Below are 14,265 nucleotides of genomic sequence, written 5' to 3' on the forward strand. Positions count from 1 at the left end.
TCCTGGGTTTATACAAAGAAAGTATATAGCATACACACCAATACTGATGAGTAGGATTTGAAACAAATCTAGACAAGTTATTAGTAAGTAAGCCCATGGTCAACAAACCCCACAGCAGCAGAAACAAGTAGTGTACATGCCTGTGAATGTCACTTTGTTGTCCTCTGAAGAGGAAAGGTATCCATGAGCCCATCTGTTTCAAATACAATGATCAACTTATACTTGGGTTTGCAAGTGAAAAAATCCTAGCAATTTTCTGGTGAATTTGGACTATTGAATTCTATCCAGATTGTTGTTGGGGATTTTTTAGCTTAATGTAAAATTGATTGAGAGCTGAATTATCTCAATAATCCCTTCATTTCTTCATTCTCTTTGCTATTATGGATGCATATTGTATTTTTTTACCCTTAATATAGGGTAGAAAATTAGCATAGAGGATACAGCTCTGGGCCTGGAGTTGAGAAGACCTGAGTTCAAATCTTGACCCAGATACTTATCATCTGTGTGACCCTGGGCAAGTTATTTAACCTCTGTTTGCTTCAGTTTTATCAACTTTAAAATATTTGTTACATTTTATTATTATATTTATTATCAAAAATTATCTCAACCATAATACCTACCTCATAGGGTTATTTGTGAGGATCCAATGAAGTAATATTTGTCAAGCACTTTGTACAGTGCTTGGCACACAGTAGGGACTTAATAAATACTTTCCTTTTTTCTTTCCTTTGTCCATTACCCTTACTTTCACTGTTGGCTAAAAGATCCCTTCTCTCCACTGTCTTACAAGGCGAGTCAAAGGTAACTGGTCTAATAGTTGGGTAGATAGAGAAATGATAGTAATTGACAAAAATAAGGAGGAAAGAATAGTGTTTAATTCAATTCTGAGGTTCCCACAAAAGTGTCTATTATCAGAACTTTCTCCATCAAGAGGGAATGGGAGCTGAAAGGCTGATATGAAACAGAAGAAATGATGTTAGATAAGTGTTAACTACTAATCACATTAAATAAGCCTTTGAATCTAAGGGAAAATTCTTTATGTGCTCCAGAGAGAGAAGGAGTAGACCCTAGATAGACTTGAGCTTCAGAGAAATAGAATGGGTTTTGTTTTGGGGGGGGATTGCATTTTGTTTTTTAGATTATACAGTTATTTAGCTTCTTTGGAAGCAAGAACCCTCTTTTTTTAACCCTTATCTTTTGTCTTAGAATCTATACTAGATATCAGCTCCAAGACAGAAGAACAGCAAAGGCTAGGCATTTGGGCTAAGTGTTACACAGTTGAGAAGTGGCTGAGTTCAGATTTGAACCCAGGATCTCCTGACTCCAGGCCTGGATCTCTTTCCACTGAACCCTTTAGCCACCCTAAGAGAAAGGTCCTGATTGAGGAGGCTCATTCTAGCAATGTAGATCTGTACCTGCCCTGTCTCTTAGAGAATGAGAGACTAAATGATTTGCAGGGTCACCCATCCAGTATGTGTCCAAGACTTGTTCTCCACAGTTCCATGCTATCCATCTCAATAATGTAAATTTTTATTTCTATGGGCCTCAAAGTTGATAAAGTATTCTATAGTATTCTATAGTCAGTGTCCCAAAATTCTTAGTGCATTTTTAAGCTGTTAGGACATAGTAGCATTTTAGTGTAAGGTTAGTTCTAAGCTCAAACAGCTTAAAATTATGCTATAACTTTTGAGGCACATTCTACATTCTCTTGGAAATCCTAAAGGTTCAAACTTTTCACTTACTTTTTCTTTATTATCTATGTATCCTTGGGCAAGGCTCACCACCCTTTCTTTTTAAAAACCCTTACCTTTCACCACCCTTTTGAGACTCACTTTACTCACATGCAAAGTCAGGGATGGGTGGAGGTGGAGGGAGGCTGTACAAAGTGACTTCAGAAATGCATCTAAATCTAGGATACTCCGAAATAGAAATGGAAGTCCAGTGAGACAGATACCATTACTATCCCCATTTTATAGATGAGAAAACTGAGGGTTAGAATAGAATTGTGTAGTGACTTACCCACGGTCATAAAGCTATTCATTGTCATGAAGGAAGAAGCCAATTCTCATCTTCATAGGTTAGCACCCGATTTGGTTCTGCCATCGTGAAGTTAGTTACCCCAAGATTTGTTTGAGGTTACACTCATTCCAGCTTGTGCTATTCTCTTTTTAAAGACTTAGCCCTAACAAACAAAAACCTATTCCGCATAAATGGGTCTGTATTTTCAGGAATGACTTTATGAAATGTGCCAAACATAGTGCTAGGCTTTAGAGATGCAAATTCAAAATTCAAAAAGTCCCTGCTTGCAAGGAGCCACTTCCCACACACGCCATAAAGTTGACACAGCCTCTGAAGTGGGAATTACAGGGCTGAAAGTGTTAACTATGACAAGGCATGATCTCTGGTTCAGAATGGGCAGTGTGAGGTAGCCGTAGTCATCCTATATAAATGGGAAGAAAGGATAGAAACAAGATACAATTCAGTATATAAAAATAACACATGGAGGGGAGTCATAGCCAGGGAGAGGTATTTTGTTTTGAAAAGTCACAGGAATCATGGGAGCCATAAGGAAATAAATTGGCATGCCCCCTCTAATAGCAGTGGCAGTATTGGTTTGATTACTATTCCAAAACTAAAGAAGGAACAGTTGGGTGGCTCAGTAGATAGAGCACCAGGTCTGGAGACAAGAGGTCTCAGGTTCAAATTTGGCCTCAGACACTTCCCAGCTGCGTGACCCTGGGCAAGTCACTTGACCCCCATTGCCTAGTCCTTACCACTCTTCTGTCTTGGAGCCAATACACAGTATTGACTCCAAGATGGAAAGTAAGGGTTTAAAAAAAAAAAAGGGTACAGCAGAACATGAGGTTATGTGCATGGATGACATCAGGGTAGATGGCAAGAAGATGGCCAGGTAGACTATACAATGCAGTTCCTTCTGGCTAGAAATAGTGGTTCATGCAAGGATACACACTCACCATTAAGTTGGTGGCACTGCCTCCGAAGTGAGAATTACAGAGCTGAAAGGGTTAAGTGTCACAGGGCGTGATCTGGTCCAGAAGGGGTAGTGACAGGAGCTTAATGGGAGGTAGACATAGTCATCCTGAGTAAATGGGGAAGAAAGGATAGAAACAAGATACAAAAGGAGAGTGGAGAAAGTTCCTTTTACTCTTACCAGGTCACTAGGATTGACCTTCTATTCCTGAACTGCTGTGGCATCAGAAATGTCTCTTAAAAATAAAGAACCCTCTTCAAAAGGTTAAAGGGAATTGCATTCCAGACACACTCAAATTAGTTGGTTTGGGGGAGGTACCTCTCTGTCCCCTGTTTCTGTGGGCAGAACTAGGGCAGCACAAATCCCAGGGTCCTCCTTGCTTCTGTGCTGACCCCAGGGCATTTGGGGACAGAGCTGCCCTCTAGGCTTTGGCTCCAGGAAGGTAGCTCCTCTGTTACCCTCCCTAACTCTTCAGATGGTACCAGGAAAGAATCACCAAGTGAGCAAGCATTAAATACCTCCTGTATACCAGACATGGTACTAAACTCTGGAAAGGAGATAGCATACATGCCACCAGGAAGCTCCCTGTCAGCACCATGAGTCTGCCAGAGATACCACCAAAGGTTTTCTGTGTGAAATTTACCTGGGGGAAGATTGGTTTTACAAATCCTCGAATTGTTTGCCTAATTTTTGAAAGAATAATTCTATTCATCAAGCGCTCATTAAGGTGCCAGAAACAAACTGTAACCTTGTACTGTTGGAGGAGAACTCACAAGTGAGATGCACTGTGGAAAGAGAGTGATATTGCTTGGTTTGGTTTTACAGTCCAAGGTGGGAGTAAATGGGAAATTAAGTTTAAAAGAAAAATCTCTTAATACTCTCAGGTGACTCCATTAGGCTAAATTAGACTTTATAGTTTTTCATACAACATAGCAAAGCCAATGTTCCTGGCTCCCTAGGAGGCAGCTAATGTCACACCGAAAGACATGGCAGCTAGTAGTTTCTTTTCATCTTCTTCGTAATATGAAACCTAAAAATCCACACTTTTTTTTTCAACTTAAGAATTGAAAAGTAGTAGCATACATCCAAACTCCAGGCAAAAAAGGAGGCTTTGAAAGTAAAATGCCTCGTCTTCTACAGATTTGAACTGATATGAGAAAATGCCAGGATTGTTGATTTTTGAGATTTTGTCAGTGTTGGAAAGTGTATGTTGAACTGAAATAGCCACGCAGACTGGATCAGAGCTAAACTTTTTATAAAGGAGATAAACATTTAAGTAGTGCCTACTATGTACCAAGCACTCTGCTAAGTATATTTTACAAATATTATTATGTTCAATTCTCATAATAACCCAGAGAGGTGTGTGTTATTATTGTCCCCGTTTTACAATTGAAGAAACTGAGAGAAACAGCAATTAAGTAACTTACAAAAGATCACACAGCTAAATTGGCGTCTAAAACAGGATTTGAATTCAAATCTTCCTGACTTCAGGCTCAGTGCTTTATCCACTGCCCTGTTAGCTGCCCCTAAATTAAAGTCTAAAAGGTAAAACATCTCTCTCAATAATTAACATATGCCTAAAAAGCCATGTGCAAGTTGAATCATTTTAAAAGTATGGAGGAGCTTACTGAAGAAACCATATAATTTTTAACCTTCTGTCTCAGAATCAATTCTAAGTATCAGTTCTACTGCAGAAGAGTAGTTAGGACTAGGCAGTTGGGTTTAAGTGACTCACCCAGGGTCACACAGCTAGAAAGTGTCTGAGGCCAGATTGGAATCTAGGACCTCCCATCTCTTGGTCTGGCTCTCTATCTACTGAACCACTTAGCTATCCTGAAACCATGTAATTTCTAAGGCTTGATGCAGTCATCTACAAACAGGTGCTTTAGGAGGACATACAATGAGGGAACCTCTATTCCATCTGAATTTTTACAGGAAAGTGAAAAAGACCTTTGGTGATTCTGAGATCCCTCATAGGGAAATCCATCAAAAATGGGAGGACCAATAATCCATCAGTAAAAGTGGATAAACAATACTTACTGACAAAACTATGACCTGCAGTTGGCTAAGCTAATTCAACAATAAGCTAAGCTTATTGTTGAATAGTCCTTTGGTGCACATCATGGATGGAACCCACAGCTGAACAATGTACTGAGCCCCTTGCTTAAATATGTGAAAAAGAGCAAATTGAGTGGCATTTAGGGAAGTATGTGCTTTCTTGCATTCCAAACTCTTCCCCGGCAGACACACACAAACAATCATTTTAACGCCAGTAACTTTCCCCTGATGCTCTTTGGCTACGGGTCTCCTTGTCTTCAGAGAATCAGCTCTCTCTGCAGGTGATGCTCAGCTCTATATCTCTGCCCAGAGTTCAACAGAGAGATATATGGTGGACCTAAGTAAGTTGTAGCACTTTAACAATGATGCCTTGGGTGGAACAAGTGGTCTAGAATATGTCATCCAAAAAGGAGGAAGCTCAGTCTTGTGGGTAGGAGATGGGCAGCCTGAGGGTCACACTGGTACTCAGGAAATAATAAAATAGCAATAATCATAACTACTATTTATATAGTGCCTACTATGTGTTAGGCACTCTGCTAAGTGCTTTAACAGGTATTATTATCTCATTTGATCTTTATAATAACCTTATAAGGGAGGTACTATTATAATTCCCACTTTATAGATGAGGAAACTGAGGCAGTTAAAAAATAAGAGACTTGTCTAAGGTTACACAACTACTAAATGTCTGAAGTCAAATTCAAACTCATGTCTTCTTTACTCCAGACCCAGCTCTCTATTCACTGTACCACCCAGCCAATACATTGGGTAGATCCCTTAGAGATTTATTGGAGAGTGGGAGCATGAATCAGTAGGATGAAAAATCATGAGATGTTGCAATTCCTATTGTTGAGGGGAGGGAGTATCCATATCAATCAATCAAACAAGAAGAATTTATCAAGCATTTACTATGTGCCAAGCACTGTGCTAAACCTCAGGGATACAGAGATAAAGCAAAAGCAATCTCAAGCCCCAAAGAACTTACATTGTATCAATGAAATCAGAGATTCCAGAGATGGAAGATTAATATGTACAACTTCTTATTAAAAGAAGCCTTAAGTGAAGCTTTTATTTTTAATCAATTAATCATTCTCCCTGACCTCTTTGTAGCATTTGACAAATGAGTCCCCCCTTCCTTCTTGACATTCTCTTCTGTCTGGGCTTCAGTGACACCATGTCTCATGGTTCTCTTTCTACCCCCCTAATCCTCCTACTCTGTCTCCTTTGCTGGCTTTTCATCTTCTTGAGCGCCCTAAATGGAGGCACTCCCTGAAAATTTCTGATCTTGGCCAGATAATAATAATAATAATAATAATAATAATAATAATAATAATAATAATACCATATGCATTAGAGATAGAACTTGAACCCAGAACTTCCTAAAGAAAAAGGCAAGATTTAAAAAAAAATTTTTAAACCCTTACTTTCTGTTTTAGAATCAGTACTATGTATTGGTTCCAAGGCAGAAGAGTGGTAAGGGCTAGGCAATGGGGGTCAAGTGACTTGCCCAGGGTCACACATCCAGGAAATGTCTAAGACCAGATTTAAAACCAAGACTCCATGTCTCTAGGTCTGGCTCTCAAACCACTAAGCCACCTGGCTGCCCCTAAAAGACTAGATTTTTATCCATCTTACCATGCTGCCTCCCTGAAATTACATTTCATTATTTTGCATATGTTAGGCATACTTATCTGTATACTTTTTCTCTTTTCCCAATACAATACAAATTCTTTGAGATTTTTTGTTGCTGTTTGGTCATTTATAGCATGGCCCTATTTCGGGTGTTCTTGGTAAAGTTGCCCCAGAAGTTTGCTATCTCCTTCTCCAGCTCATTCTACAGTCGAAGAAATGAGGCAAATAGGGTTAAGTGACTTGCCCAAGATCATACTAGTAAGTGCTTGAGGTCATTTAAACTCAGGTTTTCCTAACTTCAGGTGGGGTAGTCTAGGTGGAAGCACCAACTAGCTGCCCCATCTGGCACATCCAAGGTGAAGAATGAATCCTCAACATTTGATTTTCTTCTTTGTCTACACCTCTTTCCTCTTTGAGAATTAGTGTGTTTTAATAGAATGAGTGTTGAACTTAGAATCAAGAGACTTGGCTTTAAATTTTTACTTGGATATATACTAATCATATGACTGGGAAAGTCGATTACCTCTCTCAGCCTTAATTTCCTCCTCTGTAAATGTTGCTTGCAGTGCGTCAAAAGACTGTGGTGAAGAAAATGCTTTGTTAACCTTCAAGTGTGAGTTATTTTTGTTAGTGACTTTGTCTACTCCTGTGGCTTCAATTTTCTCCTCTTGGCAGGTGATTCCCAAATTTCTATCTGTAGACCCTGACTTTCCCAAGATTCAATCCTGTATTTCCAACTGCCTGCTGGGTGTCATACATTCTTTTGGATACCCCACCAGCATCTCTAAATCAGCATGTCAGAAACCAAATTTAATATCTTCACTCTCCCCATTTTTTTCTTTTATCTAGCATCTCTCTCTCTCTTGGCATCACCACCAACCTACTGACTACCCCAACTTAAAACCTTGGGGTCATCTTTGACTCTTCTCCCACATATCATCTCCATAATCCAGTTAATTGCAATGTGCCAAGGACCAGGACCCCTACAGTATCTCCCACATCTACCCTCCTTCCTTTCTATGCTTACTTCATTCCAGTTCAGTCTCCATTCTCTTGCCCACCTCCTCCAGACTATTTTGACAGCTTCCTAACTAGTGTTTCAGAGTCTAACTTCCCCAGTCCCACATAGAGCCACCTGCTGGATAATCTAATTAAGACAATACTAAAATATCATTCATCTCAAGATATCTATAGTGACTCCCCATTGCCTGTAAAAAAAAAATGTTTTATGTTCCCATTCTGGGTTCCAGTCAGACTGTACTTACTTCCTCCTTTTCTCATCCCCATCTCTATGCTTTTGCCCTCACTGTTCTATGTAAATGAAATGAATTCACCCAATCTCCTCCTGTTGCCTTAGACATTAACTGCATTAGAAGTCATTCAATTGGGGTATCTAGGTGGTTCAATGAATAGAGAGCCAGACCTAAAGACAGAAGGTCCTGGATTCAAATTTGGCCTCAGAAACTTTCTAGCTGAGTGGCCCCAGTCACTTTATCCCTATTGCCCAGCCCTTACCATTTTTCTGCCTTATAACCAATATTCATATCCATTCTAAGTCAGAAGGTAAAGGGTAAAATTTAAAAAAAAATAATTTATAATCCCCATAGCTGCTGGTGATCTTTGCTTTTTCAAATTTCTCATAGAATTTAGGATTATTCCTTTGTACTTCCATTATGCTTTGAATTCGAATCCCTCACTATTCAATTATGGTTTCTTATGAACAGAGCTACATTTTTTTTATTTTTTTCTTTAATTTTTTATTTTATCATTACATGTAATAACAATTTTCAACATACATTTTTAAAAATTATGGAATCCAAAATGTCTCCCTCCCTCCCTTCCTTCCTTCCTGCCCTCTTGGAGATGATAAACAATTTGATCTGAGTTACACATGTATTGTCATGCAGAACATACTTTCATATTGGTCATTGTTGTAAGGGAATGCCCATATAAAACCAAAACCTTGGAATAAAAACACAAATAAGGTGAGTAATGGTTCGCTTTGATCTGCATTCCTCCTCCATCAGTTCTTTCTCTGGAGCTGAATAGCATTCTTTGTCATAAGTCCTTCAGAATTGTCCTGGATCACTGTATTGCTCTGCACAGTATTGTTGTTGCTGTATACAGTGTTTTACTGATTCTTCTTATTTCACTCGGCATCAGTTCATGTAGGTCTTTCGAACTCTTTCTGAAATCATCCTGTTCATCATTCCCTATAGCACAATATTATTCCATCACCATCATATACCACAATTTGTTTAGCTATTCTTCAACTGAGGGACATTCCTTCAGTTTCCAATTCTTTGCCACCACAAAAAGTGCAGCTATAATATTTTTTTGTGCAAATAGGTCCTTTTCTCTTTTTTTATTCTCTTTGGGATTCAGACCTCATAGTGGTATTATGAAATCAAAGGGTATATACATGGTTTTATAGCCAACAGCAATGTATTAGTGTCCCGATTTTGCTATATCCCCTCAAACATTTATCATTTTCTTTTACTGTCATATTGGCCAAACTGATAGGTATGAGGTGGTACCTCAGAGTTATTTTAATTTACATTTCTCTAATCAGGAATGATTTAGAATATTTTTTCATGATTACTGATAGCTTTGATGTCTTCCTCTGAAAACTGCTTTGAACATGGCTACATTTGAAATTCTGGACCCAGAATCAGGAAGACCCAAGTTCAAATATGGTCTCAGATAGTTATTAGTTGTCTGACCCTGGGCAAGTCATTTAACCTGTGCCTGCCTCATTTCTTTGTCTGTAAAATAAAGATAATAATAGCACCTCTTTTCCCTGATTGTTGTAAGGATAAAAATGAGACAGTATTTGTAAAACACTTTGTAAATTAAAGTGCCATTTAAATACTAGCTATTATCTTTGTATTGCCATTTTCTTATCAGTGCCTTGTACATAATGAGCACTTAATAAATATTTGTTTAACTGAGTTAGTCAGTCAATCAACAATTTATTAATTATTAAGCTCCAGTTCTGTGCCAGGCACTGGACTAGGTACTGGGATAGTATAAGTAATTGCTCCCTAATTTAGCTCTTTTGTAAGTTTGGGATTTGGGATACTGGGATTTCTAAAAGCTGAGAAAACCTTTACTGACAGCAAACCAAAGGTTAAGAACTAACTACATTTGGGATTTGGTATTGATATCTCTAACATATCTTTTTTAAAAAGTGTATGATTCCACTGAGATCACACTGGTGACCATCTGCTTTCATCAAAGTCCAACAGGAGAAGGAAATCATTGAGTTTTTCTTTCTTTCAGATTCAGTGCAGGATTGTCCACGAAACTGTCATGGGAATGGCGAGTGTGTGTCTGGAGTATGTCACTGCTTCCCTGGATTCCATGGGGCAGACTGCGCAAAAGGTATTTGTTATATCTTCTCTTCTCTAAGAGACTTGAAAACAGAATTTCAAGCTTTATAGTGGGCTCTTTATGTCCTAGTGAGAGGTCTGAGGGGATAGAAGATGGCATCTATAAAGCCAGCCTTCCTGCAGTCAATGAAGAAGGATTAGATTTATTTTTCTTGGCCCCCACTGGGCAGAACTAGGAGTTAGGGGATAGAGAGTGTCAGGAGTCAGATGATGGCCTTTTAAAAGAAAAAAACTTCCTAGTAAACAAAAAAAAAACTATCCAAAATTGTGATGGGCTGGTTTAGGAAATGAGTTCTTATTGCTGAAGGTCAATCATCCAATAACACAATGACTTGTTTCAGGGATGTTGTAAAAAAGATCCCTGTCTGGGTGTAGCTGGAGAAGCATTATAGAGCAGTAAGTAGATAGAGGGCTAGACTTGGAGCCAAGAGGACCTTGGTTCAAATCCTGCATCAGCCACTTACTTTTTAGCTTTGTGATTCTGAGCAAATCATTTAAACCACTCTGTGCCTCAGACTCTACCTCCGTAAGGTCCTTTTCAGCTCTAAATTTCTTATCAAGAATCCTTTAACTGAATGACCTCTAAGATAGACTGAGATTCTGTGGTTCCTGATCAACTATATGAATTTCAGGATCTTTCCCTTTGGCTAAGAGTCTGGTTTGATATATCGTAATTGGCCAATGCACATCATAGAAACAGAGCCGTTATTGCTGATGCCAAGGTGTGTGGAGAAGAAGAATTTGCTAAAAATGAGATGGCTGTGTTTCCTGTAAAAGCAGAGAGTGAATTACCATCACTCCTTTGTAATAATCATTAACTTCCATGTAATGGAAGATTAAGCATCTCAGTGTTAGTAAATTTCATTCATTCTGCCTGCCCATGCTCTTAATCTAGGAAACATGCAGGAATCACTCTTAATTCACCCTTCCCCCTCGTACCCAAGAAGGACTTGGGTCCTCCATTTCTTGGAAGAAATATAGGCCAGTGGTTAAGTGACAAGAATAGGATCAAGGTATTTAGGAGCCATTCTCCCAGTTCTTCTGTAGAACTTTTTCAATTCATCCAGTGTCTCCATACCTTAGCTTCTTCAGCTCTTCTGTAAAGGGAGGATTCAGTGGGAAAATCACTGGCTTTAGTGCCAGAAGACCTGAGCTCAAATCGTCCTCTAGACCTGAGCTCCTATAATCCTACTATCCATTCATTCAGAATGCCCTCCTGAATGGTCTAAGAAAGAATCACTAAATCACTGCTCTGTGAATACTAGATAGTAACAGGACAGATTTTGCTTGTTTGTTTTAAGTATCATCAACAGAGCTGAGAAAAGTATTTACAAAATACAAATTTTTTCATTTTACCTGCTTCAGTGCTAAGATTCATGGGATGCTTTGCATTTTGCTGCCCACATTTGATACAGATAGAGGTGTTGTTGTTCAGTTCTTTCAGTCGTGTCTGACTCTTCATGACTTCATTTGGAGTTTTCTTAGCAAAGATACTGGAGTAGTTTGCCATTTCCTTCTCCAGCTCATTTTACAGATGAAAAACTGAGGCCAACAGGGTTAAGTGATTTGCACAGAATCACACTGCTATTAAGCATCTGAGGTTGGATTTGAACTCAGGTCTTCCTGACTCCAGGACCAGCACTCTATCCATTCTGCCACCTAATTGCCCCAACAGATGGAGGTGAATGATTCATAAATAATATGTCCAAAGTAAGCATCCTACAGGATGGAAATCCAGTAGGAACTTGAGAAATTCACAAAATTCAGGAAGACTGAAAACAGGGAAAGAAGGCATTATTCTCTTATGTCATATTTCACCAGTGGGCTCACATCCTGTCCAAAGGCAGATGCACATATGCAAAAAGAAAAAAAAAAAAGAGGAAGGCTGAAATGTTACAAAAGCCTTGACTCCACATTTTCCTGATCAGTATGGTGGTTGTCAGATGGCATGTCCATTCTGAGGGCCTTGGGCACTAGAGGCTTTAAAGTAGAACTCTTAATATTCTTCAGATGGTTTTTCTTTTGTGGTGTAATCTTACTAAGATGAGAAAATTAGAAAAAAAGAACAAAATCTTTTGCAATGCCAAAAATAGCTTAGATAGTTGCTACGCTACGCCCCGCCCCCAATCTAACTTTCATTCAACTACCAGTGGATGGTATGCCACCAATGGAATCCCAATTTTATTGCTGACCAAGTAGCATTTAGGCTTGACGTGGATAGAGTTCTGAGTCCAGAGTCAGAAGCCCTGAGTTTGAATTCAACTTCAGATATTTCTTAGCTGTGTGACACTGGATGCATCACTTAAAACCTGCCTACCTCAGTTTCCTCAGTTATAAAATGGGGATAATAATAGCTCCTACCTCTCAGAGGGACTATGAGGATAAATTACACAATATTTGTAAAGTGCTTTGCCAGCCTTAAAGTGCTATATAAAAGCTAGCTGCTACAACAACAACAACTACTATTATTACTATTACTCTTCTTTGGCTAGCCTTCAAGGCCCAATGCAATCTGAAACCACCATTCTTTTCCATTTTTTTATCTTGTATTTCTCCCTCTGTGCACTCTGCAGTCCAATCAGACTAAGCCCGGGTCACCCAACCACTGTCTAGCTCCCCAGCCTCCATGTCTTTGCTCATTCTGTTTGCTTATGCCAGTTATAGCTTCCCTCCCTCAGTTTGCCTGACAAATTCTTACCCGTATCAAAGACCAATCTAATGCCACTTCTTCCCTGACCTCTTAAAGCCCTTCCCTCTCAGACCTTGAGTAGAATTAAGCCCTCTAGTGTATTTAATGATATAATAATATGTATTAAAATTATTTATTTGTGTTCCCCCATCCCTTAAAATCATCAAGATCCATGAGGGCAAGGGCCATGTCTTATCTAAACTTTGTATCTTTCCCAGCGCCTAGCACTGCACACAGTAGGTGCTCTGCACACAGTAGGTGCTTAATAAATGTTTGTTGAAAGAATGACTGACTGAATAATAGCATGTAAGTTATAAATGTATCTTAGCACTGGCAAACATCTACATATTATTAATCTTTAAAAACCATATCTTTCATGACTGCATGCCTACCTCTTAGTCTTTTAAACCTAAGTACTCTGGCCACTTAAATAACTTTTTATTTTAAATTGATTTTTGCACTAGCATGCATTCTGTGTTATGGATCTGTAATGTGATGTGCACTGGGATATTTAAAAGTATCTTTTTTGTGTGTGATATGCATTCTTAGCATGCACTGTGGTGGGATGGGTGTCCAATGAATGTGTTTTAGCAGTGATATATAATTGATACTTGTGGCCCAAATGATTGAGTGGTTGTTAAAGATGTTACTCCACATACCTAAGTTATTACTAAAACCTAATGATGGCCTTGTATTTTTTTATTGAGTTGTTGATTGGTACAGCCTTTGGGGGATATTTAAAAGGGAAAAAAAGTCCCCCTTCCTCCCCCGCATGCAACCTTAAAGCTACTATAAACGAATTGTAAATAAATACCTCCCAAGCAAGTAAATATCTCTTCACAAATATGAATAAATCAACTCTATTCTTCTATCTTGTTAGATATAAGATATATGTTAGATATATAGATGTCAAACCAAAAAAAGCAAGGTCTGGCCATGTGACTCTCCCACCTAATAAATGTCAGTGGCTCCCTCTTATCTTTAGGAACAAATATAAACCCCCTCCGTTTGGCATTTAAAGGACTTCCCAATGGATCCTCAGGGTCTTTCCAGCCCCATTATACCAATATTGCCTTCACTACTTTCAAACTGACCTTTGTCTAGGGTTCCTCCAGTACTATACCACATTTCCCATCTCTGGGCTTACTATCTAAATCCCACATTTCCTTTCACCCCAAAACTAGATCGAGTGCCACCCTTTCAATGAGATCTTCCCTGATCTCCTCTCCCTACCTGGTGCTAGCACTCTTTCCCACAAAACACCCTCTATCTACTTCCCATACCTTTCGTCTCTCCCTTTATATTTACATGTTGTTTCCCCCAGTTAAATTATAAACTTTCAAAGGCACAGATTGTCTCACTGAAGTCTCTGAGGTTCCAACACTTATGTGTCTAGCACCCAGGAGTGCTTTCCAAAAGCACCTAATTAATGTTTGATTGATTGATTCTACCACTGTAAAATCAAAGAGAATGTCCTTAAGCACTTCAAAGAATGCTGAAGCCTT

General features: G+C 38.9%; 1 protein-coding gene across 14 annotated transcripts in view; it reads left to right on the top strand.

The window, feature by feature from the left end:
- Positions 1-14,265, top strand: part of TENM2 (teneurin transmembrane protein 2) — a 1,380,893-nt gene that overhangs the window by 1,221,519 nt on the left and 145,109 nt on the right. For all 14 annotated transcript variants that reach the window (XM_001370043.4, XM_056811550.1, XM_016433795.2 and 11 more), the window contains one exon: positions 9,962-10,063. In XM_001370043.4, coding sequence (XP_001370080.1) covers positions 9,962-10,063 — 102 coding nt within the window. The remainder of the gene's footprint in view (positions 1-9,961; positions 10,064-14,265) is intronic.

The sequence above is a fragment of the Monodelphis domestica genome, chromosome 1 (genome assembly GCF_027887165.1).
Source record: "Monodelphis domestica isolate mMonDom1 chromosome 1, mMonDom1.pri, whole genome shotgun sequence".
NCBI lineage: Eukaryota > Metazoa > Chordata > Mammalia > Didelphimorphia > Didelphidae > Monodelphis > Monodelphis domestica.